The 21,441-nt window shown below is 46.6% G+C and overlaps 1 protein-coding gene and 1 pseudogene across 2 annotated transcripts in view; both read left to right on the top strand.

Moving 5' to 3' along the window:
- Positions 1–3,423: 3,423 nt before the first annotated feature.
- ARFGAP3 (ADP ribosylation factor GTPase activating protein 3) overlaps positions 3,424–21,441 on the top strand; it is a 60,359-nt gene continuing 42,341 nt past the window's right edge. For both annotated transcript variants that reach the window (XM_032261369.1, XM_032261368.1), the window contains exons 1-3: positions 3,424–3,712; positions 10,848–10,966; positions 19,268–19,340. In XM_032261369.1, the coding sequence (XP_032117260.1) occupies positions 3,644–3,712; positions 10,848–10,966; positions 19,268–19,340 (261 nt within the window). In that variant the 5' untranslated portion in view covers positions 3,424–3,643. The remainder of the gene's footprint in view (positions 3,713–10,847; positions 10,967–19,267; positions 19,341–21,441) is intronic.
- Positions 5,681–7,782, top strand: LOC116538919 (annotated as a pseudogene).

The raw sequence follows: 21,441 nt of genomic DNA, 5'->3' as shown, positions 1-21,441 counted from the left end.
CATGGTGAAACCCCATCTCTACTAAAAATACAAAAATCAGCTGGGTGTGGCAGTGGGTGCCTTTAATCTCAGCTACTTGGGAGGCTGAGGAAGGAGAATCACTTGAACCTGGGAGGCAGAGGTTACCATGAGCCAAGGTCACCCCAGTGTACTTTAGCCCAGGTGATGGTGCGAGACTCCAGCTCAAAAAAAATTGTGAAGTCCCAGGCGCGGTGGTTCACACCTGTAATCCCAGCACTTTGGGAGGCCAAGGCGGGCAGATTACCTGAGATCGGAAGTTCGAGACCAGCCTGACCAACAAGGAAAAACCCTGTATCTACTAAAAATACAAAATTAGCCGGCATGGTGGCACATGCCTGTAATCACAGCTACTTGGGAGGCTGGGGCAGGAGAATCACTTGAACCTGGGAGGCAGAGGTTGCGGTGAGCCAACATCATGCCATTGCACTCCAGCCTGGGCAACAAGAGCAAAATTCTGTCTCAAAAAATAAAAATTAAAAATTGTGAAGCTATTGGAACATTTTAAACTACAATTTCTTGTCTTGTCTTTTTCTTTCTTTCTTTTTTTTTTTAAAGACAGGGTTTCACCATGTTGGTCAGGCTGGTCTTAAACTCCCGACCTAGGTAATCCGCCCGCTTTGGCCTCCGAAGTGCTTGGATTACAGGCGTGAGCCACCATGCCTGGCCTCTTTTTTTTGTTTTTGAGACAGAGTCTCATTCTGTTGCCCAGGCTGGAGTGCAGTGTCACGATCCCACAACCCCCATCTCCCGGGTTCAAGTGACTCTCCTGCCTCAGCCTCCCGAGTAGCTGGGATTACAGGCATGTGCCACCATGCTTGGCTAATATTTGTATTTTTAGTAGAGACGGGATTTTACCATGTTGGCCAGGCTGGTCTGGAAGTTCTGACCTCAGGTGATCTGCCCACCTCGGCTTCCCAAAGTGCTGGGATTACAGATGTGAGCCACTGCACCTGGCCGCTATTGACCCATTTTTATGTTTATTAGCTGTGTCAAGTCTATTTATGAGGCCATTGAAGGAATTCTTCATCTCTGATACTGTGGGGTTTTTGTTTGTTTCTAGTGTTTCCATTTGACTTTTTTTTTTTTGAGTAGGAGTCTCGCTCTGTTGCTAGGCTGGAGTGCAGTGGCACAATCTTGGCTCACTGCTACCTCCGCCTTCTGGATTCAAGCAATTCCCCTGCCTCAGCCTCCCCAGTAGCTGGGATTACAGGCGCCCACCACCACAGCCGACTACTTTTTTGTATTTTAGTAGAGACAGGGTTTCACCATGTTTGTCAGGATGGTCTCGACCTCCTGACCTCGTGATTTGCTCGCCTCTGCCTCCCAAAGTGCTGGGATTACAGGCGTGATTCACCGCGCCCTAGAAGAGAAGGGTCCAGAGGAAGCAGGTGGCGTCTGTGCCTGTTCCTGAGCAGCTGGATGCCTATCCCACAGAGAGGTCTCTCTCCAGGCTCTTTGGCAGTCCCCATCTTTCTTGTGAAGTATGGTTTCGGGTAGAGGTTTATTAAAAAGGGCTTAGGAATGAATGTGAACGCCCTTTGTATCTGAGGCCTCCAGCTAGTCCAAACTCACATGGCAACCTACACTTAGCCTTTAAGACTCAATTAAAATTATAGCTGATTTCTAGTTCGGCAGTAACCTTTCTCCTGTGCTCTGCCAAAGGTGAAGGGGTTCTTGTGTTCTCCCTGTCTTTGGAGAGGCTTTTCTTGTCTCTCTTTGGAGTTCAGGTTATTTGGTTGCCTTGCAACTTCAGCTCTGCGATGGGCTCAATGGAAGTTACAATTTGGTAGATTATCCAGCCTTTTTCATTACGATATTGGGAGTGACAGTCTCTGTAGCTTTCTACATTCTAAGCCCATTCCACAAATCTTTATTGAATGCATACTATGTGCCAGGCATTATTCTAGGTGCTGGGGTTCGACACCAGCTTGGCCAACAACCTCGTCTCTACTAAAAATACAAAAATTAGGCAGGTGTGGCAGCGGGTGCCTGTAGTTCCAGCCACCTGGGAGGCTGAGGCAGGAGAATTGCTTGAATCCAGGAGGCAGAGGTTACAGTGAGCTGAGATTGTGCCACTGCACTCCAGCCTGGGCACTGCCATCTCTCCATGAACGTGACACAAAAACCCTTGTTTTCAGAAAGCCAGTTTCTGGGCAAAGAAAGTTTTCCACCCAGGGCCTGGCCTGAGCTGAGGGCCAGAATGAAAAAAAAAAAAGACGGGCTGGGCGCGGTGGCTCACGCCTGTAAGCCCAGAACTTTGGGAGGCCCAGGAGGGCAGATCACGAGGACAGGAGAGCACGACCATCCTGGCCAACATGGTGAAACCCCGTCTCTACTAAAAATTTTAAAAATTAGTGGGATGTGGTGGTAGGCGCCTGTAGTCCCAGCTACTCGGGAGGCTGAGGCAGGAGAATTGCTTGAATCCGGGAGGCAGAGGCTGCAACTGAGTCGCGATTACGCCACTGCACTCCAGCCTGGGTGACCTGCAGGTGGCTCACACCTGTAATCTCAGCACTTTGGGAAGCCGAGGCAGGCGGGTCACAAGGTCAGGAGTTTGATATCAGCCTGGTCAACATGGAGAAACCCCATCTCTACTAAAAATACAAAAATTAGCCGGGTATGGTGGCAGACGCCTGTAATCCCAGCTACTTGGGAGGCTGAGGCAGGAGAATGAATTGAGCCTGGGAGGTGGAAGTTGCAGTGAGCCGCGATCACTGGGTGACAGAGCAAGACTCAGTCTCGGGGAAAAAAAAAAAAAAAAAAAAATGAAGTTTCCCACCCAGGGTCTGCGCTGAGCTTGGGGCAAGGATAAAAAAAGATGGCAGGCGCGGTGGCTCACACCCGCACTGTGGGAGGCCGAGGTGAGCGGATCACCGGAGGTCGGGGGTTGTAGTCCAGCCTGGCCAACATGGAGAAACGCCATCCCTACTAAAATACAAAAATTAGCCGGGCGTGGTGGTCCGTGCCTGTAATCCCCCTACTCGGGAGGCTGAGGCAAGAGAATCGCTTGAACCCAGGAGGCAGAGGTTGCAGTGAGCCGAGATCACACCATGGCACTCCAGCCCGGCAACAGGGCAAGACTCCGCCTCAAAATAAATAAACAAAATAAAAAAGGAAGGCGACCAGCTAAGGTCCGGCGTCGAGGCGCCAGCACTCCCACCGTCTGGTGCCGAAGGATGGATGGCGCGTCGGCCCTTTCCCCTTTCCTCCACTGCCCTTTCCATGGAAGCAGCCCGTGAGGCGAAATGGCGACCGATCAGGCAATAGGTTGGTGGATCCTAGGGCAGGGCGCGTGGCAGCCAGCCCCACCCGTGCCCGGCCTCTCCCAGCCCTGGGGGCGCCTAGCCGCGCAGCGAATGGCGCGCGAGCCTTCTGCGCACGCGCGTGCAGCGTCTGGGACCCGGCCCAGCAGCGCCGCTGAAGCGACAGCGGGGAGGGGAAGCGAGCGGCGCCTGCGTCCCGACGGTGGGCGGGTCCGGTAGTGGGCGGGGTTTGGGGCGGAGCCTGACCGTCACGCGCAGCCCCGCCCCCGCGGCTTCGTCGCTCCTGCTGAGGCGGCAACCGCTCCTCGTCTGCCGTTCCCGGTTGGAGGGGCCAACTGCGCCCCAGCTCTCAGGTGACGATGGGGGACCCCAGCAAGCAGGACATCTTGACCATCTTCAAGCGCCTCCGCTCGGTGCCCACTAATAAGGTAGCGGCCGCGGGCGAGTGCGGACCTGCCCGGCATCCCTGCGAGACCCGGCTGGCGGCCCCTGCGGGCGCCAGTGGCCGCGGCGCGGGAGGCGGGGCCGGCGCGGCCTGTGACACGTCGCACTGTGGGTCCTCGGCGGCCTGGCCGGGACGGGGCGGGCGGGGCCGGGCGGGAGGCCGGAGCGCTGGGGTCCCGACGACGCGGGCCGGGGAGGGTTCCCAGGGGCAGCGGCGCGGGCACGCGCCCCAGCGAGCCCTTGGGCGGGGAGCGAGCACTGGGGCTCTGAGCGGGAGCTGAGGCATCCTCGGGGGCGCTGCGAGGAGGGGGCTCCCGGCTCGGAAACCCCGGCTGCTGGAAAGCGCGGCTCGCTGGAAGCCATCCTGGAGCTCACCTGTTGGAGCCAGCTTGGTTCCCCTGGCCCTGCGGTGTCTGCCTCAGTTTCCCTTCTGATAAAGTGCCAAGTAGTCTCGGCCCTGGCATCCAGCTTTTGTCTCTTTGGCCAGGGAGGCTCACCACTGCCTCCTTCCTGCCCTCGGCTCTCTTTGGAGATGGGGGTTTTCTTTTTCTTTCTTTCTTTTTTTGTGTCCAGAGGCCGTTTTCTCCCTACAACTTTTACAACTTGGGGAGCTTGCTGGAGCTGTTGGGGTGACGCAGGGGACTAAGGTGACAGTCGGGTCGGAGAGGAAACTGGAGAGTGCAAAGAGCTGTCGTGTCGGCGTGGACTCTCCCCGCCCCTCCTGTGACACGAGTTCTGTCTGGTCCCCACTGCCACTTCCGAAGGGAACAGCTGTTACTGAGCATGGCCCTGAGCCTCGACATGCTGGCATAGAAAGTTCCCGAGTGTTACAAAATAGGTGTTTCTGTTGGTTTCAAGTCTTGATGGTACAGGAGAGCCTTTTTTTTTTTTTTTTTTTTTTTAAGTCTTGCTCTGTCGCCCAGGCTGGAGTGCAGTGGCACGATCTCGGCTCACTGCACCCTCTGCCTCAGCCTCCTGAGTAGCTGGGATTACAGGCACCCACCACCGCGCCCGGCTAAGTTTTTTGTATTTTTAGAAGAGATAGGGTTTCACTATGCTGGCCAGGCTGGTATTGAACTGCTGACCTCGTGATCTGTCCCCCTTGGCCTCCCAAAGTGCTGGGATTTAATTCAAAGAGAATTTTAAATAAGAAGTCAGTGTCTTTATGTCAGTAGGCACTTTTGAGAGGCAGGCTTGTAAAGTATTGTTCATACTGCTGCTTTCTCCAGGTTGACATACCAAGGCTATGTCACCCTTGGAGAGGTCACTTGACCACTTTGTCCCTTTTTCCCTCATCTGAAAATGGGGGCATGAACTGGACCTAACTCAGAGTGTTACTGTGAAAATTAAATAAGAGGCCGGGCGTGGTGGCTCAAGCCTGTAATCCCAGCACTGTGGGAGGCCGAGGCGGGTGGATCACGAGGTCAAGAGATCGAGACCATCCTGGTCAACGTGGTGAAACCCCGTCTCTACTAAAAATACAAAAAATTAGCTGGGCATGGTGGCGTGTGCCTGTAATCCCAGCTACTCAGGAGGCTGAGGCAGGAGAATTGCCTGAACCCAGGAGGCGGAGGTTGCGGTGAGCCGAGATCGCGCCATTGCACTCCAGCCTGGGTAACAAGAGCGAGACTCCGTCTCAAAAAAAAAAAAAAAAAAAAAAGAGAAAATTAAATAAGATAATCCAAGAAGTATACGTAGCGTAGGAACTGAATATACTAATCTTCAATAAATGACAGCTGTTTTTTTATTATGAAGAACATACCTGTGGAAAATTTTATATTCTGTAATAAGATTAATAAAAACAATGAGCAAAAATTTTTCTGGTAACGTTTCACAGTAATGTGCTATATTTCTTGGTTGAGACCTTTTGTTTGATCATTAGTTTGAAATCCTTACCTAAAGATAACAATAGCATTATAAAGTTCGGGTCATAAAAGAGAGCTCTAAGATACATGAGCCAGGAAAGGTAATCAAAGAAAAACAAGTTGGTTTACTTTTAGAATATGGTATCCGGGTTGCAGAAGGTGGGCCTGGGAGGGGGAAAAAAAAAAAAAGAAAGAAAGAAATATAAGATAGAATATGGTATCCAATTTCTTCCTCTCATGTATGATGATTTACTCTAGATCAAAGGTTTTAACTCATGAGGGTCAATTTTCTTTTTTTTTTTTTTTTTTGAGACGGAGTTTCACTCTTGTTACCCAGGCTGGAGTGCAATGGCGCGATCTCGGCTCACCACAACCTCCGCCTCCTGGGTTCGGGCAATTCTCCTGCCTCAACCTCCTGAGTAGCTGGGATTACAGGCACGCGCCACCATGGCCAGCTAATGTTTTGTATTTTTAGTAGAGACGGGGTTTCACCATGTTGACCAGGATGGTCTCGATCTCTTGACCTCGTGATCCACCCGCCTCGGCCTCCCAAAGTGCTGGGATTACAGGCTTGAGCCACCGCGCCCGGCCTTCTTTTTTCCTTTTTTTTTTTTTTTTTTTTAGACAGTCTAGCTCTGTTGTCTAGTCTGGAGTGCCATGGTGCGATCTTGGCACACTGCAACTCCTCCTCCCAGGTTCAAGCGATTCTCTTGTGTCAGGCTCCTGAGTAGCAGGGACTACAGGTGTGTGTCACCACGCCTGGCTAATTTTTGTATTTTTAGTAGAAATGGGATTTCACCATATTGGCCAGGCTGGTCTCGAACTCCTGACCTCAGGTGATCCGCCTGTCCCAGCCTCCCGAAGTGCTGGGATTACAGGCGTTAGCCACCACACCTGGCCAAGGGTCAGTTTTCTACTTTGTGCAACCCCTTGTTGGTATACCATTCCTTAGTTTTATATAGATTGAGTTATTCACTCAAGTATTCATTAAGCACCTATGATGTACTGGGCACTGTGTAAAGCATTAAAGGTATGTACACTGATGATACGTTCCTGTCCTCAGGGAGCTTATAGTCTAGTGAACAGATGAAGAGCAGATGCAGGACAGCAGGTGGTGTGTTTTCTGCTGTGAAGCACAGTGTGGTGAAGGGGGAAGAGTAGCTCAGGGAACAGACTGCATGGTATCCAGTCCCCACTGTGGACATTTCCACTAAGGCATTACTAAGAATAGCCACTTCTTAGCTGTCATACTTAATCCAGTAATTCTTTAATTTTGTCTAAAATGGAGATCAAGATTTACCACTGCCACCCTGCACCTAGGACTCCTCACGCTCTCCGTAGCATGGTGCTTTTGTTGCTTATAGGATAACTTGCCTTTGATGATTTTCAAGAGAGTTGTGGTGTGAGGTAGCAGAAGTACCCAGGAAGCAGGATGCCAGTGCCTCAAGGAAAATGGTCCTTTTTAGCAGTGTATTTGGTACCTGGGGCTTGGCCCTTGTGTATTACCTCACACAAAAGACTTTTCCAGGGCTTCGTTTTACTAGTTGGCATTGGAGCATGTGCGTAGCCATCCCAAGGTACAGGGAGCTCTGGGCCCTCCTTCAACATTCACATTCTCAAACTCACTGACAAGCATGACTTTGTGGACACTGCTGATGCCAAATTGAAGATTTCCTGTCTCTGGATCCAAGTCAGAGGGCCATCTCCAGGTCAGCTCATCCAGAAGTGGCCCCATTCAGAGGTGGCGCCTTGATGAGGTCGCGCCTTGATGAGGTCTTCTTAGAGCTCAAGGATGGTCAGCAGATTCCCATGTTCAAGCTCAGTGGGAAGAATGGTGAAGAAGTGAGAAAGGAGTAGAGACGATCCAAAAGACCCAGGTTTCTTCTAGTCTGGCCTTTCCTCATCTCCACCATGTGCCCGTAAGGGGCGATGGCCCATCTGAGTGACAGACATTCCCACAAGCCAATTTTCATATGCTGGCACGTGGTAATTTTGATATAATTCTAACATGGGCACAATGAATGCTATTGTCATTTTCAAAATGAATCGGAAAGAAACTCTTATTATAAGTTTAAGATAATTTATATGAAAGTTCTTTGTACAAAAAAGTACATGAAGCTGGGCGTGGTGGCTCACACCTGTAATCCCAGCACTTTAGGAGGCTGAGTTGGGCGGATCACCTGAGGTTTGGAGTTCGAGACCAGCCTGCCAAACACGGAGAAACCCCATCTCTAGAAAAATAAATTTAAAAATTAAAAAAAAAAATTTTTTAAAGCACATAATAAAAGGAATCAAAATTAAGAAAATGTTTATTTAAAAAATAAATAAAAAATAAAATGGAGATCAAGACTAGCTACATAATTTGTGAAATGTACAAAATAAAAATGCAGGTCCCTTGTTTGAACGGTATTAAGAATTTTGGCCAGGCACGATGGCTCACGCCTGCAATCCCAGCACTTTGGGAGGCCGAGGTGGGTGGATGATCTGAGCTCAGGAGTTCGAGCCCAGCCTGACCAACATGATGAAACCCCATCTCGACTAAAAGTACAAAACATTAGCCAGGTTTGGTGGTGCACACCTGCAATTCCAACTACTCGGGAGGCTGAGGTGGGTGGAAGTTGAAGTGAGTCGAGATTATACCATATACTCCAGCCTGAGTGACAGTGTGAGACCCTGTCTCAAAAGAACAAAGAATTTCAAGATGAGCCAGCATTATATATCTAATATACATTTTTTTTCTTGCAGAAAGATTAAAAGCCATTCTATTAGAGGAATTTTTTCCTATTCTGAGTTAAATGAATTATAAATATTACTTTCCACAACAAGCACTGTGTATTTTAAGGGCCCAGCACGCTTCATACATCACTCTGCTAGTTAGCAATGTGTATTTTAAAGTATTTTATGCTCCTGTTGATGAAGAACGTTTGGCCTCAGTGTCAGTGTTGAAGGGGCTAGTAATAATTTTTGAGCTGGCAGTAAGTTTTTAAAGTTATTCTCTTTATTAACAATAACAAATATTTACTGAATGCTTACTATGGGTTAGCCTATTTTTCAGGCTGTGTGTGAGATTAAAAAGTACACAACTATTCAGCAAATATTTATTGTGTATTTACTATGTGCAGGTTCTGTGCTAATGGAGAGGAAAGCAAGGTGATGGGGATGGAGGCTGGCGGCTCACACCTGTAACCCTAGCACTTTGGGAGGTCAGGAGGGCAGAATTCTTTGAGCCCAGGAGTTCAAGACCAGCTTGGGCAACATGGTAATATCCCCATCTCTACAAAAAAAAAAAAAAAAAAAAAAAAAAAAAACTGGGCATGGTGGCGTACACTTGTTCTAACTGTTCAAGAGGCTGAGGTGGGAGGATGGCTTGAGCCCAAGAGTTTGAGACTGCAGCAAGCTAGGACCATTCACACCAGCCTGGTGACAGAACCAGACCTTGTCCCCGCCCCCCCACCTTTTTTCTTTTTTTGAGATCGAGTCTCACCCTGTGACCCAGGCTGGAGTGCAGTGGTGCGATCTCGGCTCACTACAACCTCTGCCTCCCGGGTTCAAGCGATTCTCCTGCCTCAGCTTCCTGAGTACCTGGGATTACAGGTATGCGCCACCAGGCCCAACTAAATTTTTTTGTATTTTTAGTAGAGATGGGATTTCATCATCTTGGCCAGGGTGGTCTTGAACTCCCGACCTTGTAATCCACCCGCCTCGGACTCCCAAAGTGCTGGGATTACAGGCGTGAGCCCCCTCACCTGGCCCTTGTCTCTTAAAAAAAAAAAAAGAAAGAAAAAGGCATAAAGATTGGCAAAAGGGAAAGATTCTACCCCTGTAAGAGCTCTCAGCGTTCTCAGTGGGCACGGGACATAATCCTCAGTTATGATCATATGTCTAAGCATTATCAAAGTGACCTGGACAGAGAGAGGTGGTAGGGGTAGAGAGGGGCACAGCATTTCATAAAGGAATATCTCTCTGTATTAATTACCTATTGCTATGTATCAGATCACCCCCAACTTACCATCTTAAAACAACAGATAGTTGTGAGGATCAGGAATTTGGGGGTGGCTTAGCTGGCTGCTTCTGACTCAGAGTCTTTCATGAGGCTGCAGTCAAGCGGTTGGCCAATGCTGAGGTCATCTGAGAGCTTACTCACATGGTGGTTGGCAGGCCTCCTCTCCTTGCTGGCTGTTGGACTGAGGGCCTCAGTTCCTTACCACTTCACCCTCTCCACAGGGCTACCAGAGTTGAGTGTTCTTAAGACATGGCACCTGGCTTCCCCTAGAGCCTCGTGATCCAAGGTGGGGAAGGGGGGCGGGAGAGAGAAAAAGAGGGTGGAGGAGGGAAGAAAAAGCCAGTGTCATTTGTAACCCAATCTCAAAAATGACATGGTTATTTCTGCCATATTCTAGTGGACACACAGATCACCTTGGCAAAATGAGGGTGGACATTACACAAGATGTGAATACCAGGTGGTAGGGATCATTGGGGCCATCTTGGAATCTGGCTGCCACAACCTCCTCCTGTGACTGGGGGAGAAGAAATATGTGCAGCAACCTGCCATCTGGTATAGCCACTACCCGGAAGGATGGTAGGGCTAGAATTTTCCCCAGGAGGGCTGCTTCCCTCACTAGTATTCCTTTATATGACTGGTAGGATGCCTGCTGATGCTTCAAGGGTAAGTCATGTTTGAGGTGGTACACAAACCTAAATTATCTTCACTATGTACAATGTGCATTGTTACAATATATACATGATACTCTATAATATACTATATAAATCACTTAGTAAACTGGGCGCAGTGGCTCATGCCTGCAATCCTAGCACTTTGGGAGGCCGAAGCTGTTGGATCACCTGAGGTCAGGAGTTTGAGACCAGCCTGGCCAACATGTTAGACCCCATCTCTACTAAAAAGACAAAATTAGCCAGACGTAATGGTGCGAGACTGTTGTCCTAGACATTCCAGAGGCTGAGGCAGGAGAATCAATTGAACCCGGGAAGCAGAGGTTGCAGTGAGCTGAGATTGCACCACTGCACTCCAGCCTGGGTGACAAAGCGAGACTCTGTCTCTATATTTACTTAGAGATATAATAATTATGCTAATCTATAATTAATATAATTATATATAATAATAATAGAAGAACATGAATTTTGAGGCTTTTAAAAAAACCTAGGTGAGATGCTAAATCATTAACTGTTATCTTACAGGATAATTTATTGGCTAACATAAATTAATTAGTAACTGAATTGAACATTTTTCTTTCAGGTGTGTTTTGATTGTGGTGCCAAAAATCCCAGCTGGGCAAGTATAACCTATGGAGTGTTCCTTTGCATTGATTGCTCAGGGTCCCACCGGTCACTTGGCGTTCACTTGAGTTTTATTCGGTAAGTGAATCTTCTCTCATTGGGGTGAAAGCAATTACATTGTTACATGGGTGTTTTTTCCCTTTTTTCTTTTCGTTTTTTGAGACAGGGTCTTTGCTCTTTCACTTTGGCTGCAGTAGTGCCATCATAGCTCACTGGGCTCAAGTGAACTCCCACCTCAGCCTCTACAAAAAATAAAAAATGTTGTGGTGTGATGATGTATGACTGTAGTCCTAGTTACTCAGGAGGCTGAAGTGGGAGGATCACTTAAGCCCAGGAGGTCAAGGGTGCAGTGAACTATGATCATGCCACTGCATTCCAGCCTGGGCGACAGAGTGAGACACTGTCTCAAGAAAGAGAGAAGAAAGAGAGAAAGAGAGAGAAAGAAAGGAAAGGAAGAAAGAAAGAAGAAAGGAAAGAAGGAAAGGAAAGAAATTTGATTTTATGACAATTATCTTCTAATAATTTATCAGTACAAAATATAGACTCATGGGAGAAGGGGAATCAGGTACTGTCGGTCTGTCCTGTGTCCACCAAAGTAGAGAGTTTATGTAAATGATGAGATGCTCTCCTTGATCAGGCCTTCACTTCCAGTGTAATCTTACAGCTGTGGCTCCCAAGGACACCAATATCACAAAGCCGGAGTGAATGATTTTTAGTGGCAATTTCAAATGTTTATAACATGAAGGTCTTTTTTCTCTTTTTATCTGAAGACTTGGGCTGCATTGGCCCCCATAGTGAGTAAACCATATTCTACTTCTTTTTTTTTTTTGAGATGGAGTCTTGCTGTGTCACGCAGGCTAGAGTGCAGTGGCGCAATCTGGGTTCACTACAACCTCCGCCTCCTGGGTTCAAGCAATTCTCCTGCCTCAGCCTCCTGAATAACTGGGATTACAGGCATCCACCACCATGCCCAGCTCATTTTTCTATTTTTAGTAGAGACGGGGTTTCACCATTTTGGCCAGACTGGTCTTGAACTCCTGACCTCAGATGGTCCGCCCGCCTTGGCCTCCCAAAGTGCTGGGATTACAGGTATGAGCCACTGCACCTGACACTATCTTCTAGTTCTGATACTCTATGGCGATAGCCCATATAGGGCCTTTTGCGGCAGAAGTCACCACCTTTGGACAGGCAGTCTGGTGGGATAAGCCAACAGTCCAGTGGGAGGCAGGGCTATTTGTGAAGTTAAATAAATTGAAATATTAAAAGAAATAATGAAAAGATCCCCAGGGCTTGGAAGCCAAGCAAGGCCTGCAAGTCAGCTGCCACAGGCCCTTGCCAGGACAACTTCTGCAGGGCACCTTCAAATAGCCATGGCTTAGTTCCCAGTCATTGCTGCCTCCCCCAGACGTCCAGGGATTTCCCTACTGCATCTTTTTCTAGGGAAGGAACCAGCTAGGCTGCCCATTTGGGATTGTGGCAAGCAGTTTTATATTATGACTTAAGGAATAGTGATACAGCGTGATTATGATAAAGGAGCGTTTGTTTTTATAGGATAAAATCTATTATAATTCTTTTTTTTTTTTTTTCTGAGACGGAGTTTCGCTCTTGTGGCCCAAACTGGAATGCAATGGCACAATCTCGGCTCACTGCAACCTCTGCCTCCTGGGTTCAAGTGATTCTCCTGCCTCAGCCTCCCAAGTAGCTAGGATTATAGGTGTGTGCCACCACACACATAATTTTTTGTATTTTCAGTAGAAACAGGGTTTCACCATGTTGACCAGGCTGGTCTTGAACTCCTGATCTCAGGTGATCTGCCCACCTCGGCCTCCCAAAGTGCTGGGATTACAGGTATGAGCCACCATGTCAGGCCTATAATTCTTTTTTTTAATTTTTTTTTAAAGACGGGGTTTCACCATGTTGGTCAGGCTTGTTGAACTCCCGACCTCAGGTGATCCGCCACCTTGGCCTCCAAAGTGCTTGGATTACAGGCGTGAGCCACCATGCCCGGCCCGGCCTATAATTCTTTTTTTTTTTTTTTTCCTTTTTTTGTACTTTTTTTGTTTTGTTTTTATATTTTTTTGGGCCTATAATTCTTAATGAGATATTTTGTATCATAGCGCAAAAACTTTGTAGTAATAATTACAACATAATTTTGCAGATATATTTGAAAAATCTTTTCTCACATACAGAGCTCTTTTTTAGAAATCAATTTGCAAAGGCATGATGGGCTAAATATTTATAGCCATATAACTACATAGATGATTATTTAGAAAAAAAAAAAAAGTTTGTTTTTTTTTTTTTAAAAGACGGGGTTTCACCATGTTGGTCAGGCTGGTCTTGAACTCCCGACCTCAGGTGATCTGCCCTCCTTGGCCTCTAAAGTGCTTGGATTACAGGCGGGAGCCACCACGCCCAGCCACCCAGCAAATTTTTATATTTTTAGTAGAGACAAGGTTTCACCACATTAAGCAGGATGGTCTCGGTCTCCAGACCTCTTGATCCACCCACCTCGGCCTCCCAGAGAGCTGGGATTACAAGTATGAGCCACTGCACCTGGCCTCTTTGCCCATATTTGAGTCATGTTGTTTATTTTGTTGTTTTGAATTTGAGGGATTCTCTATATATTCTGGATATTAGTGTCTCATCAGATACATGATTTGCAAATATTTTCTCTCTTTTGGCAGGTTGCCCTTTTTTTCTTTTCTTTCTTTCTTTCTTTCTTTCTTTTTTTTTTAATAGAAACAGGATCTCACTATGTTTGCCTGGTTGATCTCAAACTCCTGGCCCCAAGCAGTCCTCCCGCCTCAGCCTCTCAAATTGCTGGGATTACAGTCCTGAAACACTTTCTTCAGCTTTGTGGGGTGCCTTTTTACTCTGTTGATACTGTGTTTTTTTATATTGTCTCTTGATGCATGAAATTTAAAAAATCTTCATGAAGTTCAGTTTGTCTGTAGGCCTTTTTTGTTTTTGTTGCTGCATGTTCCTTTGGTGTCATATCAAAAATTGCCAAATCCAATGTCATGAAGCTTTTGCCTTCTATTTTCTTTTCTTTCTTTCTTTTTTTTTTTTTTTAAGATGAGGTTTCACCCTGATGCCCAGGCTGGTCTTGAACTCCTCACCTCAGTGATCCACCCACCATGGCCTCAGTCTCGGCCCCCCAAAGTGCTAGGATTACAGGTGTGAGCCACTGCACCCGGCACCTTCTGCTTTCTTTTATTTATTTTTTAAAATTTATTTATTTATTTTTTCTGAGATGAAGTCTCACTCTGTTTCCCAGGCTGGAGTGCAGTGGCATGATCTTGGCTCACTGCAACCTCTGCTTCCCAGGTTCAAGTGATCCTCCTGCCTCAGCTCCCCTAGTGGCTCGGATTATAGGCACATACCACCACACCCAGCTAATTTTTCTATTTTTAGTAGAGACGGGGTTAAGTCTTTGATCTTTTCTGAGTTAATTTTTTTTCATGGTGTCAGGTAAAAGTTCACCTTCATTCTCTTCCATGTGGATACCTAGTTTTTCTGACACCATTTGTTGAAAAGACTGTCTTTTCCCCATTGAATTAAGCTTGTTTTTTTTTTTGGTTTTATTTTGTCTTGTTTTTTTTGAAACAGAATCTCGCTTTGTCACCCAGGCTGGGGTGCAGTGACACAGTCTCGGCTCACTGCAATCTCCGCCTCCCATGTTTAAGCAATTCTCCTGCCTCAGCCTCCCAAGTAGCTGGAACTATGGGCATGTGCCACCACATCGGCTAATTTTTATATTTTTAGTAGAGATGGGGTTTCACCATGTTGGCCAGGTTGGTCTTGAAGTCCTGACCTCAGGTGATCCACTCCCCCTCAGCCTCCCAAAGTGCTGGGATTACTCCAACCAGAGCTCATTTTTAATGTACTTTGTTTTTCAGATTGATCATTACCAGTTAACTCATGGTTGCCTACCCTGCCCAGAGCAGATGAAGACTAGACTCAAGGCAATACCTAGTTGCTTCTCTTCCTTCTGTCTTTACTTTGTTTTTTCCCTTTCTTTCTGTTGTCTCCCCCATTGTAATCTGCCTCTCCTTCCTTATCACTAAAGAATACTTCCAGTTTAAGCCATTCCAGGAAATCCTGGTTTTATGACGTGTTCCTCCCTGAGGGAAGGACTGACCTTGGGCCATTGCTGGGTTAATCACTGACCTTTTAAAAGTCAGATAAATAGAACTGTATGAATCACAATGCTTGTAAAGGATTCAAAACAACAATTAAAATTCATGGTAGGACCTTAGGGCAGGAGTCTAGGATTTGGGCAAGGGAAAGTCAAGGATGAGAAGGTACTCAGTATGGGTTTGTTATTTTTAAGGCAGAGAACAGCTACTCTTCAAACATTTTTATTGACTAAAAAAAATTGTGGGGCTGGACACAGCGGTTCACACCTGTAATCCCAGCACTTTGGGAGGCCAAGGTGGAAGAATCCATTGAACTTGGGAGGTTTGTTTTTTTAAATTTGCTTGCTTATATATATTTTTTCTTCAAGACAGCCTCATTCTATCACCCAGGCTGGAGTGCGACGGCACGATCTGAGCTCACTGCAACCTCCAGCTTCTGGGTTCAAGCAATTCTCCTGCCTTAGCCTCCCAAACAGCTGGGATTTCAGGTGTGCGCCACCACACCCGGCTAATTTTTGTATTTTTAGTAGAGACAGGGTTTCACCATGTTGACCAGGCTGGTCTTGAACTCCTGACTTTACACAGTAAAGGGTAGCCGAGAGAAAGGAGAATAGACCCAAAATCAGGCAAGAAAGTTTTATTCAGCTGCCGGGCTACTCCATAACAATCAGAGGAGGCAGCCCTGAGCTTACAAAATGAGGGGCTTATATAGGGTGAGAGGGGCATAAGGGGGGCGTTTCAGGTAACAGGCACAGAGATAGTTTGTTACCTTGCAACAGACCTACAATACGTCATTCTATGACTTTTGTGGCAGCAGTCTTTAAAAAATAAGACAGAAACCCGGATTTTTTTTTACAGATGTGTGTCAAACAGGAATTTACAAGTATGGATAACCAACATGTGTTTTCCCTGTCCTCCCTTGAGCTACCCAGATGGCTGTAATCAGATTTTGCTTAATTGCTACACATCTGGCAGCCTTGATGTGGTGCCTAGTTAGGAGTTCAGGAGTGCAGCTGCAGGGCAATCAAAGGGGGCTGGGATCAGCCTGCGTGGAGGGGTTTTCTGAGGCAGCACAGCTCGTCCCTAACACTGACCTCATGTGATCCACCTGCTTAGCTTCCCAAAGTACTGGGACTACAGGCATGAGCCACAGTGCCTAGCTGAGCCTGGAGTTTGAGGCTGCAGTGAGCTATGATCTCTCCACTTCACTTCAGTCTAGGTGACAGAGCAAGACCCTGACTCCAGAAATCAAAAGCACTAGCTAATTGGGAAAAAATCAAAGCAGTCCCAAAGTATATAAGGTCTCTCCTGTAGAATACTTTCCCCTCTTCTTCCCCTCCCACTGCCAGACACACACACACACACACACGCACGCACGCACACACACACACACACAGAGGCAAGCATGCAAATTTTCCAGGCATGATCACTGTTACCTGTGTGGCATGGGTGGTGTGCTTATTTAAGTGGAGTTTTTTTTTTGACTAGAATTTCAAGTCACTAATTTTACAGAGGAAAATAATTTATAAACTATGGCTTTTGCCAAGCAAAAGGGAGAAGGCAGGCTAGGAGTATATGGAGAGGGCAAGCTGCTTGGGGAGCTGACTGCTCCCAGAGTGGACCTGACTGAACTGACCTCTGCCCCTTTTCACCTCCATTGCTGGGATATCCATGTTTCGGGCTGCTCCTCCCCTCTAGCTCTGTTTCCTCTCAAGTTTGCCGTTACCTGTTTTATGAGCTTATTAAAGGTGAATGGGAGCCCTGCGTCAATCTTGTTGACATGGGATCAGGGACAGGCTTAAATACAACATAAATAAGTAGACTGTAAAGTTCTGCATGAGACAAGGAAACTAAGTACTGTGCCCACTTCTGGTTAGAAAATTAGGCAAAGTTTGAAAGAGGTAACATTTGCAATGAACTTGGAAGGTTTGATGGGATTTTGATAATGGAGACAAGGCTCGGCACGGTGGCTTGTGCTTGTAATCCCAGCACTTTTGGAGGCCAAGGTGGGAGGATAGTTTGAGCCCAGGAGTTTAAGACCAGCCTGGGCAACATAGTGAGACCTCATCTCTACAACATCAAAAAAGAATAATGGAGACAAGGCAGGGAAAATTGAGGTCAGCACTTGGACCTTCAGATATAGAAGCAGGAAAAAGCAAAATGCTTTGTAGCTAGTTTTTGTATAGGAAAATAAATAGAAATAAGGGTGAAAGGAGAGGATTTGTCATATTGTGGAGCATCTTAGCTGCCAGGCTGGGAGGTAGTACTTCACTCCTGAGGCCCGAGGGATGAGGCCTTCGGGGAGGGTGACTCATCCTGGGCAGAGCAGGAGACAGCATTAGGACAAGGTGAGGACCGAGGCTGAGGATGCTGGAGCCGGGTTGGTGGGAGTCCAAAACTAAGCTATCCCTTCCTGGCCCTGGGTGTGTTCCTTACCTCCAAATGTCTTCCTTCCTTCTCTTGAAAGTGGAGGTGAGAATACTAGGACCTGCCGTATAGGGTGTAGGCAGGAGCGAGCGAGAGAATCCCATACAGCCTGGCACATAGTGAGCCCTAGAACACGTTGATGCTGGCCAGAGCAGAATCTGGGCTCCAGTTCAGTAGACACCAGGGGAGAACCTTTCTATGTGTTAGTGTAGAAAGACAACACTGTTCATGACCTTACGGAAGTAATCAAGCAACTTATAAACAAAGGGCTGCTGGGAAGTTGTTACTGAGCTTGTCTGTAAGTCAAGCTCTAGATTAATAATGGTATGCACTTTGGGAGACTGAGGCGGGGGTATTGCTTGAGGCCAGGAGTTTGAGACAAGCCTGGCCAACATGGTGAAACCCCATCTTTACTAAAATTACAGAAATTAGCCTGGCGTGGTTCTGCATGCCTCTAATCCCAGCCACGCCGGGAGGCTGAGGTGTGAGAATTGCTTAAATACAGGAGGTAGAGGTTACAATGAGCTGAAGTCGTGCCACTGCACTCCAGCCTGGACAACAGAGCGAGACTCAGTCTCAAAAAAAAAAAAAAAGAAAGAAAGATAGGTTGACTGGGCATGGTGGCATATACCTATGATCCCAACACTGAGAGGCTGAGGCGGGAGGATTGCTTGAGCCCAGGAGTTCTAGACCAGCTTGGGCAACATAACAAGACCCTATCTATTGGGGAAAAAAAAAAGCCAAGCATGGTGGCTACCAGTTACTTGGGAGGCTGAGACAGGAGGATTGTTTGAGCCTGGTTGAGGCTTCAGTGAGCTGTGATTATACCACTCCACTCCTGGGTGATGGAGTGACACCCTGTCTCAGAAAGAAAGAGAGAAAGGGAGAGAGAGAGGAGAGAGAGAGAGAGAAAGGAGGGAGGGAAGGAGGGAAGGAAGGAAGGGAGGGAGGGAGGGAGGTAGGGACAGAAGGAAAGGAGTAAATGTAAGGGCAACACAAAAGAAAGTTTTGGTAGATCTGAGGCTTCTTTTCTTTTCTTTCTTTCTTGCCCATTTTGTAAAGGGTATTCTGCCTATACCCATTCTACAATATCCACATTCCTTTACAGTTAGTGTAGGGCAAGCTATTACTGAATAACAGCCTCTGCTTTTTGCGCATTTCTGTGGATTCAGTGTAAAGATTCTAACATTGTTGCTTTATGGTCGACCCCTTGGTGAATGTGCATCATTGAGGCTATAATCACTGCCTTTATTTGTTTCTGATTTGATCTTACAGTGGAGATAAGTCAGGCAGAAGGTGTGGCAGGGGAGGAAGTGCTTGTAGCTTTCACTTCAGGAGCATGAAATCTTGTGTTTTCTCCTCTCCCTGCTGGTGGTGTTGTTGGGTAGGTCTCTTCTACCTGGTGATAAGAGAATGAGCATCCTCCAAGCTTCTGGTAAGATCAAACTGAACAAATAGATCACCAACCTGAAAACATCCAAACATTGCATCTGTTTTGAGTAGACACATTGCCAAATTTTAAATCATATCCAATCAAGGATGGGAGGCAAAGAGTTGATGTTGTTCCAGCAGCCTGGTGACACTTGTCATGTCCCTATGCCCTGCATTCCTGGAAGGATTAGAGGAGCCGGGGGTTGCTTGCACCAATCACCATCCAGTCTGGAACCCTAGCATTCCAAAAGTGTGGGTCCTTGTTGACTCACTTAGACTTCTTTGGTATCTTAAAGCTTAAGGAAAACTTGTTCTCAAAAACTCACTGATTTTGATCCTGGAGATAAAAGTATTAACGTTTAGTAATATTCTTTCCATTTAGATCTACAGAGTTGGATTCTAACTGGTCGTGGTTTCAGTTGCGATGCATGCAAGTTGGAGGAAATGCAAATGCAGTAAGTTCATCTCAAACTTGTTATTTTCTTTCTTGTTTAAATATTTGTTATGTTATAATAGTAAAGAAGTTCAGGCTAGGCGTGGTGCTCATGCCTGTAATCCCACCCCTTTGGGAGGCCAAGGTGGAGGATCACTGGAGCCCAGGAGTTCAACATGGCGAGACCCTAGGCAACATGGCAAGACCCTGTATTTAGAAAAACCAAACAGGCCAGGCGCTGTGGCTCACGCCTATAATCCCAGCACTTTGGGTGGCCAAGGCAGGCAGATCACTTGAGGTCAGGAGTTTGATACCAGCCTGGCCAACGTGGTGGAACCCCATCTGTACTAAAAAAAAAAAGCAACAACAAAAATTAGCTGGGCATGGTGCCACACACCTGTAATCCCAGCTACGTGGGAGGCTGAGCAGGAGAATTGCTTGAACCTGGAAGGCAGAGGTTTCCATGAGCTGAGATCATACCACTGCACTCCAGCTGGGCGACAGAACAAGACTCCATCCCCATAAACAAACAAACAAAAAGAGTTCAATACTTGCAAGTTTGGGAGGCCCTATGACATGAAGAGGAGAGCCTGATGGGTTTTGAAGTTAGACCCAGTTCACTTGTTTATTCAAAAATCTGTTAAACACCTAATAAACAGGAAACGTTGGCTAAGTGCTAGGGATATAGTGACAGACAAGACAAACAAGTTCCCTTCTGGGTGCGGTGGCTCATGGTTGTAATCCTAGAACTTTGGGAGACTGAGTCAGGCAGATTGCCTTGAGCCTATGAATGAATACAAGACCAGCCTGGACAACATGGCAAAACCTCATCTCTACAAAAAATACACAAATTAGCAAAGCATGGTAGTGCATACCTGCAGTCCAAGCTACTCGGGAGGCTGAGGTGGGAGGATCTCTTGAGCCTGGGAGGTAGAGGTTGCAGTGAGCTGAGATTGCACCATTGCTCTCCAGCCTGTGTGACAGAGTGAGACCTTATCTCTAAAAAATAATTTAAAATAACCAAGATCCCCTCTTAAGAGACAGAGGCTTTCAGAGAGTAATCAAAGAAATATGTTCACAGGAAAACAACAGGCAATGGTAAATGCTTTAAGAAAATTAAAACAGGAAGTGAGGGCATGAAGAAGCTGGAGGCTTCTTTATGACAATAGTTTTTTAATATCTGGGGTGACTTTGTGCTTAGGATGGAATGCTTGTATTTGAATTAACATTTAACTTTTAAATCTACAAATTAAAAAAAAAACATTCTGTTTGTTTGTTTTTGTTTTTGTTTTTGTTTTTTTAGAGACAGGGTTTGACCATGTTGGCCAGACTAGTCTCGAACTTCTGACCTCAGGTGATCCGCCCACCTCGGCCTCCCAAAGTGCTGGGATTACAGGCGTGAGCCACCGTGCCCAGCCTGTTTTTGTTTTTTTGAGATGGAGTCTGGCTCTGTTGCCCAGACTGGAGTGCAGTGGTGCCATATAGTCTCACTGCAACCTCTGCCTCCCTGGTTGAAGAGATTCTCCTGCCTCAGCCTCCTGAGTAGCTGGGACTACAGGCACGCACCACCATGCCCGGGTCTTTTGATATTTTTAGTAGAGATGGGGTTTCACCATGTTGACCAGGCTGGTCTTGAATTCCTGACCTCAACCGATCTGCCCGCCTTGGCCTCCCAAAGTACTAGAATTACAGGGGTGAGCCACCGTGCCCAGCCAAAAAACCCATTCTTCACGTCTTCAAATGTAGCAAATGTTGCATGTTAATTTCTAAACACAAATATTAATATTGTGTGTTGTTTAGTTTGTAATTTTAAAAGAACAGATTTCCTTAAACCCCATTTACAAACCTGATTAAGGATTTTCAAACACTTTAAACTTTATTTACAAATTCAATATATTTGATTATCTGAAACACTGAACTGGCAGCCTTACAAATCTAACCAGCCAAATCTTGCAAAGCACTGGTAGCCTCTTTATCAGGCCAAAATGGTGTAGGTTGAGTAAATGGAATTCTTTTAGGCATTTCTTATATGCTAAAGTATAAGAAATCAAATTTGTATACATTTCAAATAAAAATTATGGCCAGCATGGTGGCTCATGCCTGTAACTCCAACACTTTGGGAG

The sequence above is a fragment of the Sapajus apella genome, unplaced genomic scaffold (genome assembly GCF_009761245.1).
Source record: "Sapajus apella isolate SASKATOON/1434 unplaced genomic scaffold, GSC_monkey_1.0 scaffold123, whole genome shotgun sequence".
NCBI lineage: Eukaryota > Metazoa > Chordata > Mammalia > Primates > Cebidae > Sapajus > Sapajus apella.
The sequence above is the reverse complement of the archived record's forward strand: the minus strand, read 5'-3'. Positions and strand labels throughout refer to the sequence as shown.